A 9,841-nucleotide genomic window follows, 5' to 3' on the forward strand; every position below is an offset into this window, starting at 1 on the left:
CAGAGCAGGAGTCCCCGCTGCTGGAGACCCGACAGATCCCCTCCCCGCTGGTCTAGGACACGTCCCGTTTCGTCCACCGAGGAACCAAACAGTGTTCCTTCACCTCCCATCTCGGACCCATCCCGTTCCAACAAGTGGACACAAACCAAAACCTTTCCGTCTAGGACACGTAGCATTTCATCTACTGGATACGACACATTTTCCCACCTCTGGTTTAGGAGACATTCGTTAATATTCACTGGAAACCGAGCGAGTTCCCTTACCTCTCGTCTAGGACACAAACCAAGTCCTCCTGGAGGCGTTCCATTAAACCTCTACGACATGCTCGCCTTGCTTTATAGGAGCTGTACCATTTTTTAAAAAAGATTCCTGGTTAGACAATAAACCAATCCTTTCACCACTGCTTTGAGGACACCCAACAAGTGCCATTGGATACTTCCTGTTTTATCTCCTAGTCCCTCGTGGGAACTGTCCCATTTCCTCCAAGCAGCCCCTTTCTCCGGTTTGAAGGACATACACCGTTTCTAGAGTCTTAGGAGAAGGCCCCTCGCCGCTGAATTAATTCCTTTGATTGATCACTTCTGGTCGGAGGCACTTTCCTCCTCGAGCCCCACCTGCCGCCGGCCAGGCTGTCTTCCATTTACCCTGGGAAACGTCCCATTTCTCTTCGCTTTTACCCTGTAGCTCTCCTCCTGCTCTGCCAAAAGGACGTGTCCCATTTCTTCTACACGACACCCATTTGATCCAAGGAGGCGCACAATTACTGTGACCGTTTAAGCTGCTGATAAATTCCACTTAGTGTTTCACTTAAATCCATGAACCGATGGGGAGCGTCCGGTTGTCATGGTGCTACATGTAGCGTTTTAACCGTCAGTAGATCATCAAATCAAAGATACCTCGGTATGCTGAACACCCAATGAGACCGAGTGAGGATTAACATGTTGGAGGTGATTTTTCCATCGTCCTTTCACTCCTTCCACCATCTGCCAGAAGCTCTGAAAGACTTTAGCTCCGTTTGCTCTGGAGGAACAGCGCCCTCCTCCTGTTTTGTGCCATAAAGCAATCCAACAGTTTTCCACCCAAAATCCCACTTCCTGTAAAAACCACGGAAAATGCAGAACATCAGAACTGCCAGTCTCTAGTGTAATGGTGTTATTTGCTTCCTGTCACCTTGGTACCTGGTTAGGAACTTTCTTTATCGCAGACCTATTTTGTCCAAAAGGTTCTCATGAATTTAGAAACTTGACAAGGACACACCACGACTAACACAGTGTGTGGTGTCGCTGGTTTCCTTGGTAATCCAGCTTTACAGAGTCAAATTTAATGTTAGATACCATACAGTTAGGTAGCCAATACGAGTTAGGATAGTAGTAGGATGACCAGCAGCGATGCTAGGTATGTTACTTTAACCACCAAGAAATTGAATATTTCAGGCAGTGAAGGGACACATCACTGGGCTTAACTCATGTAACTCAATCTCCTATTGATAAATTTAAAGTAAAGCATACACAAATTGGAAAGTTGGATGTAGGAACAACTGTGTTTAGCCTGTAGCTCTTTTTTTGTTTTGCCTGTTGGACGTGTCCCATTTCTTCCATCCAACACTCTTTTGATCCAAGGAGACGGACAATTCCTGTGACCGTTTAAGCTGCTAAAAAATTCAACTTAGTTTCAATTTAAGTTGGAGGTGGGAATTTCGGCAATGTTCTGCTGTTTGAGCACCAAAACTGTTTGTAAGGTTCAGTGTTATCGGTTTGCAAAGCTGCTGTTGAAACACATCGACTGATCCAAAGCATGTCATCCTTAAAATTTACTTAAAATGCAGTAAAAACAAGTTTAGAGGTAACTCCGGATTTGAGTTACCATGTTGACATGATACCAGATCTTTCAGAGCTGGGAATTCAGGGTTGAGGAACCTTGTCCAAGTTCCAGATGAGGAGGTCTGAGTTGAAAGGGTGTTTTGTTTTGTTTTTTCCCTAGTTGGAGGTTGGGTAATCCCAGGTTCTGAGTTATAATCGAGCCCTGGGGCGATTTGCGGCCGGATGTAGGACAGATCAGACGTGCGAGGAGTCGCTCCCAAGTAATTTCCTTTTTTTAAACTTCAAAAAACACTGTTCCTTTTTTATTTTTTCGATCCCAAACTTGTCTAAGGCAATTGCCACTCAAATTTCCACACACTTAGGATGTAAAAACCTGAAGAAGTCAATTCTTGAGATTCTAAGAGCTACAAGTTTCTCTGAAATTTCGGGAAACATGGCCGCCGATATGGAACCTGCTTCAGCGGTCACCGTAATCGAACACTTTCTGCTATGAAAAGACCCAGATGTCAAGTTTTTTTTTTCGACTTGCTGCACAACCTTATAGGACATCCTAGACAGTGAGGAAGGCACTTGTTTTCCTATAATTTCACCGAATCAAAAAAGCCTAAATTGGATTTGTCCCGTTTCCTGTCGTAATGAGACAATCCTAAGCGGCCATGTTTCTTCAAAATGCTACATAACTGGGAAGCTTCACTGCACGAGAGATTCAGTGTCCCAAAATGCAAGGGGTAATGATTTACTGCTGTTAAAATGCTACATGCAGCACCTTTAACCCCCGGCCATTCATCTGCATAGCTGATTCCCTCCAACGCTCACCCGAGGGACGCGTCCAATCACCAAATTCCCATCTCAAATGCACCGAGGGACGCGTTCCAAACCACTTCTGCGTTAGCTCCTTGCTTCTGGGACAAGTTCACGACAACCTCTGAGGTTTCTCGGCCTCTGGTATCTACCTGCAGTATGACTGAGCTAAAGGGCTCAACACAAACTCTTAGCTCCCTGTCTCCGGTTTCTACCTTCAGCACATCTCTGTGAGCGAGCCGCGGGACGCGATCCAACCCGAACCCCCGGCTCCTCGCCTCCTCCTCCTGCCTGCAGTTTCACGGAGGACACAGTCCGATGTACATACTGTAAATATTCTTGTCTGTTGGTGTCTGTCGGTGTGAGTCAGTTGTGAAGTAGGGAAACAGTAGCAGTCTGAAAAAAAAAAAATACAATGAAAAGAAATAATCTCATCACAGACGCAGTCCTGTCGGCGCTCTGCAAAACCCTTGAATTTCCAAGAAACCAACACTTCTAGAGTGTTAAATACAAGATGTCCGAGCATTTTTGCCATTTTAGATAAAAAAAAAAAAATAGTTTGTCTTGGTCTAAGCATCACTGAACATTTTCTACACATAGGAGACAACATTAATAATCAATTTAAATAAAAAAAGGGAAAAAAATAGGGATTCAAAGGTTTTCCAGGGTGCTGACGGCACGTAAGGAAAGAGTTACACCTTTACGTCCGATTTCAGCGTCTTCTTGATAGGCTGTTCTGCTTGCAAACGTTGCCTAGTGACAAGAGCAGCTATAGGAAGCGGCTGGACTTCGGTGCAACTCTGTCGTTACGCGGCCACGTGTCTGTGAGCTGTGATCTAGTGGGTCATCCACCAATCATATCGCTCCATCCACACCTCCATCATCCTGTCCGTTAAAGTTTCCGGTTATTATTATTATTATTATGATTATTATCATCACTTTTATTACTCATTACCAAGGAGGAAGGAAAGGGTGTGTGTGTGTGTGTAAAGAAGTGTGTGTCAGGTGTGATTCCACAGCGATTTAATGTGAAATCATGTGGGCATGAGGAACGCTTGGGATTCAAGGTGTGTGTGTGTGTGTGTGTGTGTGCGCGTGTGCAATCTGTGCACGTGTGTGTGTGCGCGTCGAGGGAAGGTGGTCGATTTTCGTTAAAACTTGAACAGAAGTGTCAGCGGTCACCTGGACGAGAGGCGTCGACCTGACCCGGTGTCATGACCTTGCCACGACCTTTGACCTGACCACAACCTTTCCATGGCCTTGACCTTCGACCCGAGCCGCTGATGGAGAGTTCAGGCCGAGCCGCCAACGCCGCGCCGTCACCGCCCTCAAACTGACTGTTTTGATCAAAGGCTGCAAATGATGATTATCTTCACCATTAATTATTGATAAATAACCATGGTAACCAAGTGATCAGAGTCGTCTTCAAAGATCTTCCTCAGTCTGACCAGCAGCCAAAAAAACCCAAAGTATTAATTTTAAACGGAGACAAGAGACAATCTGAGCATCTTAGTGAAACTGGAATCAGACAGTGGTTGGTGTTTCTTCTGCATAAATGATAATAATAACAAATAATAATACAACAGATTTTATAAGGCTGGATCGTGTTAAGAAGCCAATCAGTGCAATGCGGCCTCAGAGAACTAGCTTGTAAAAGATGCCAGACTTTGTGCTGAGACACGAGCAGAGCAGACATAATCTTGTCATCGCTCTGCAAAACCCTATCTTGAATACATTTCTAGAATGTTAATAAACAATATTTTCCACTCTGATGTCAGAGCATTTTTACGATGGCATATTAGGGCCACTGCAGGGAGAAAAAAAAATCTGGAGCCAGGCGAGGGGGGGGTAACATTTTGAGAAAACAAAAACAAAAACAAAAAAAACCCTAAATTTTCAAGATTAAAGTCATAAATTCATGAAAAAAAAACAAAACAAAACTTGGAAAAATACTTTTTCTTACACTTCTCTCTCTTATATTTATAAAGGAACCATATGGCTTCAAACTTAATTTAAGTAATATAAGAAAAACCTTTTCATTTTTTTTTCTTGTAAATTTTTGAGTTTTCCCCCCCCCCATAAATTTAGAACTTTAATCTCAGAATTAGTTTTATTATGAGTTTTATCTCATAAAAACTCTCTTACCCAATTTGCCATCGGGTATTAATAAAATATTTCTGACTGTGAGATATGTGACTTTATTATCTGAGAAATCCTGATTTTTTTCTCCTTTCTCTATCACCCTCCTCCATAATTTTTCTCCCTACAGTGGCCCTAATATGCTGTCGTACATTTTTGACATTTTAAATAAATAAGTATGAATAGTTTGGTGTAAGTGTCACTGAAAATGGTTAATAACAGAAGAAGCGTAAGAAAAAGGTGTTAAAAAAATTTAAAAACAATGAACTGGTCTTTCCAACTGTTACACCTCGATCCTCAATCTCCCGCCGGTCATCACGGGCAGCTGCGGAGCCAACATGGCCGCCTGTGAAAACTCGTCCCATCAGCGGCTCAGCCTCTGACCTTCTATGCCTGATATGAACCCAGTAGTCTTAATTCTTTTTCTCTTTGCTTTATACCAAACCGAGAGGAGCCTCGTGCCCTCGGCCCGACCGCCGGCTGAAACGGCTTCAGTTACTTGCGCGGCAGCTTCTGCGTCAAAACGTTATGGCGGCTGGTTCGTTTATTAGTTCAGTGGAGGGTTTGGAGTTTCAGAGAGATGATGTTTAAGTATTGGCACTGAAACGCTTTGCCTGAGGAGGGAGGGTAATACTCTGATACAACTCAGTACTATAGTATTATGAGAAGTAAACTTGGAAAAAATAGTTACAATTGCGAAGAAGTCTTCTGGTTCTTTGACCAAAAAATTTTTGTATTAATTAATAAATTAAATAAAAATAAATAAAAGAAGAAAAATTTTCCAAATTTATTCTTATAAATTTGTGGGGGTTTTTTTCCATAAATTTACAACATTTATCTCAGAGAATTTCTCAATTTTTTTCTCATAAATTTTCGAGTATTTTCTTGTAAATTTACCAAAAGAAATTACAGAGTAGGAGGAAGGCGGGGGTAATATTCTGAGAAAAAAGCTCAGAATTTTCAAGCCTTGAGTGGCAAATTTATGACAAAAAAAAAAAAAAAAAAAAAAAAAAAATTATGAGAAAAACCCTTGGAAAAATCTGAGATTATAACATCACAAATTTACAAGAAAAAAAAATCAGCAATTAATGTGGTAAATTTATGAGAAAAAAACTCAGAAAAAATGTTTTTCCTTCATTTATTTTTATTTTTATTTATTTATTTTTTTTCTTGGGTCAAGGAACCAGATGGCCACTTTGCAAATGTAACTATTTTTTGTGAGTTTTTTCTCATGCATCTGAAACTTTATAATCTCAGAATTTTTACATTTTATCCCTGATAATGTTGTGTTTTTTTTTCTTGTAAGTCTACAACTTTAATCTTGTTGAGTTTTTTTTCTCAGAATATTACTTCCTCCTCCTCCAGCTCCGTAGTTTCTTTTCCTCCCTAACACGTCGTCGCTCCGCTGCACAAACCCCAGAGAAGTGACTTGATTCTGGGTCTCAAACTGCCAAAAGACCCGAGAATCGACCATCACGTTGAACGATCACACAGTAATCGCTGCGTTTTTTGTTTCCTGACGGCTGCACCTCGCACCTGCAGCCTGACCACTGCCTTATGATGCGTTCACTTCTCACGGGAAAAAACAAAAAAAAAAACACAAGCTAGAAAACACTGTGGGAACTTGGGAGCTCGTGGTTTGGCGATGGAGTCTGATTACTGCAACTCTCTGAGTTTTGACGATGAAAAGAAAGAAATCCCTGTTGGCAAGTGTAGGGAACGATGGATTCTTTTCAAAATAAAAGCAGAGCGGTTTCCATAGAACATGTGACGAAGACGCAGGTTTTGTCTTTACCGTCTTAAAAAAGAAAAACACTGACTGGGAGCGTCCAAACTCTGAGAAAACCACAATCACGGCGACTTCGACTTACTCAAATAACTCCACGTCGTTTCCATGGCGATATCCATTGCGCAAAAAACCAATCAGAGTATTTGAACTCCATTTCACCCAGCAGTCGGACGCCGAGTGCGGTTGCTAGGCCCTTTGTGTGTATTTTTAAATCAAACGCAGTGTGTGTGTGTGTGTGATCATTTCCCATCATGCCTCATTTTAGACAGGAACTGATTCTTAAGTGCAGTAGACAAAATAGACTTTTGAACCAAACCGGGCCAGATTTCCTAAAAGGAGTCTTCAGGAGTGTGTTTTTTTGAACGGGGTCGATTTGATGAAAAATACAAAGAAGCTGCTGATTCTTTGCTGTTGATGGACGATTGATGTCGAATTATTTCACGTTTGCTTTGATGTGACGACCCTCTGATGCCTTCTGAGGTTTTCCAACACTTTAATTTTGAAGATTATGTTTTGCGGAGTGACTAAATTGAAGCCCAAGCTGTCACTTAGACGTGGAGAAAATAATAATAACATTCTTCTGGGGAAGGAAAAGTTTGATGTTTTGTTGAGATCGTGTTTCAGGCCCCACCTTATTTTTGTAATTCCCGAATCTGAAGCCCTGATCTGCCAGATAATTTCCCACTTCTGAACAAAAAGAGCAGTTTGTCCGAGTGTAAATCAAAGGAAAACAGCGATCTTGAAGCGAACGTTTGACCTGATCTTTGGTGGCGTTGGGGTTTCTGATCTCCCCTGTGAGGCAAAGTGGATTAAAACCAGCCTGAAGATCTGAGATCTTTGTTTTCGTGATCAGATCTCGCTGTTCAAATGGCCACTTTGCTCCTGAATCTGCTCTCTGATCTGTGTTTCATCTGATCTTTTTACATCTCTGGACTCAAGGATTCCTCCCTTTAGGCCTCGTTCAGACTTTTTTTTTTTTTTTTTTTTGGTCATATCCAGATTGTATCTAAATTGATTTTTAGAAAGATCCCAGATCCAAACCACATCTGGACAAAGTTTGGAATGTGATTCCAACCAGATTTCTGCAGATTAATCTCAGTCTGGACGCTCAAATTGGATTGGAGTGTCTGTTATGTGTCTCACAACGCCACACATGATGACGACGACGTTCAAAGTGACAGAAGTGCATGATAATGGCTGGTGTTACCATGGATACGTTAATGAATCTCAGCCCCCCCCCCCCCCCCCCGTCGCTGAACTTCCAGACATCAGGGACAGGATCAGGTCTGTCTTTCAAAGTGTACAAAAAAACAAAAAACAAATCTCTTTTCCTGAATGCTGTCAAAGCTCTTCAATCACAACTTCACTGTTTATTCATTGAGGAAAATAAGGGAATATAAACTTGTGTGCAGCTTTTAAAACCTTTTTTTCCGTTTGCCTGAGCTGCTGTACACGTCTGAGGAAACCTGCCTTCTGTCATCAAACGGCGAGAAGCCTTTTGACCTTTCGGCACAGAACGAGTGCCTTGGATCTCGTTTATTTAAAGCAATCTAGCCTTGACACCAACGAGCACCTTATATTTCATTATTAATTAAAAAGCAAGGAGTGGAAACTCTCTGCTGAAACCCAAACCGAACCTCGCCCGTGCGTTTCTCCCAGTCAAGATCCTTTTAGGAAATCCGGTCCGGCTGTTTAAGTGACATGAGAAGTAACGAGCAGTGTTTTGAAGACATGCTGTAGACATGTTTTAATGCTAACAATGATCTGTAATGTGACGTGTGTTGCTATGAAACATGTATGTTTGTTGGGAACAGGGTGTGGGCATTCAGAGGAAACAGAAAAAAAAAAGCCTGATTTGTATCAAGAAACGATGCATTCAACTGTGAAAATAAAACAAATGCAACGGCATCCTCTGCGGCCTGGTTTTGTGGATCCACACGATGACAGAATGTCTTCATCAAAGGGAAAAATTTAAATTTGTAGAAGCATGGGACTGCAGCCGTCACTGAACAATCAGGAAAAAAATACACTGAGACAAACATCGATATATTAAGCCTTTTCCTTTGAGAATTATTTTCAGTATCATCTGTTATCTTGTTATCTAAACCTGATAACAAGATAACAGATCTTCTCCTGTGGGATTAATAAGAAAATCCTGGTGATTTGAGCCCAGAATCACAATCTTCTCATCAGCGTCCGGACTTTGAAGAGACACCGCCGTCAGTTTGTTTGTCATAAATTTGTGTTTTTCTTCTCATAAATTTAACACTTTAATCTCAGAGAACATTCAAGCTTTTTTCTTGTAAATTTACAACTTTAATCTAAAAAAATTCTGAGCTTTTATTACTCCCCTCCCCTCCACAGCTGTTTTTTTTTTCTCCCTACAGTGACTGGTACCCAATCTTAGTTTACCACACTAAATTAAAAAAAACAAAAAAAAACAAAACAAAACAAAAAAAACAATTATTATATACTATATATATACTATTACAATAATTATAAAATAAATAAATAAAATAATGTTTCTTTTATCAAAACAGTTTTTCGTGTTTCCAGACCTGCTCAGCACCTGATCTTTGCTGTTGACTGATGCTCAGATCTCAGGCGCTTTGGGAGCAGCTGGGTGGTCGGTTCAGCTTCCTGCCTGCTGAAGTGTCCATGAGCAAGGCGCTGAGCCCCTGGAGGCCCCAGGCGCTTCCCATGAGGCTCCACCACCACTGGACTGTCGCAGGAAAGAGGGAAAAAGAAGAAGAAACACTGAAGGTTGACGAGTTAGACGACAGTGATCGGGTGTCTCTGCTCTGAAACTCAGCTGTGTGTGTGTGTGTGTGTGTGTGTGTGTGACTCCCTGTGGTTTTGAGATGCTGTAGCTGCCAACCCGTCCACAGGAAGTGATGTCAGTGTCCCAGCAGGAGGGGGTGTGGCCGTTGAGGTGAGGTCAGAGAGAAACCAGCCGATTGGCCCAGTGGCGATGAGGTCACCAGTAAACAGAGAGAAACCAGTTCACTGCTCCGGTGTCAAAACCAGCTTAGTTTATCTTTGTCTTAGACTTTACTCTAAACTTTATTTATTCTTTACTCTAAATTCTATTCAGAAACAGTAAAAACTCCCTAATGTCATTTTAAAAACCAAAATTGATACTACGCGTCATTTTGTGAGAAAGAGGGCTTGACTTGGTTGTAGAAATGAAGCAGCACAAGTCGTCTCAGCGGCACTGATAGTCCAAAAAAAACCAACAAAAAAAACCAACAACACAAACAATAAATAAAAATAAAACAAAGACGCATGAACA

At 41.6% G+C, this 9,841-nt stretch overlaps 1 protein-coding gene across 1 annotated transcript in view; it reads left to right on the forward strand.

Moving 5' to 3' along the window:
* LOC115376396 (serine/threonine-protein kinase DCLK2-like) overlaps positions 1-77 on the forward strand; it is a 31,763-nt gene extending 31,686 nt beyond the window's left edge. Inside the window, exon 16 of the mRNA XM_030075951.1 lies at positions 1-77. This exon is cut by the window's left edge and continues 70 nt beyond it. Coding sequence (XP_029931811.1) covers positions 1-56 — 56 coding nt within the window. The 3' untranslated portion in view covers positions 57-77.
* Positions 78-9,841: the final 9,764 nt, after the last annotated feature.

Source organism: Myripristis murdjan, chromosome 18 (genome assembly GCF_902150065.1).
Source record: "Myripristis murdjan chromosome 18, fMyrMur1.1, whole genome shotgun sequence".
NCBI lineage: Eukaryota > Metazoa > Chordata > Actinopteri > Holocentriformes > Holocentridae > Myripristis > Myripristis murdjan.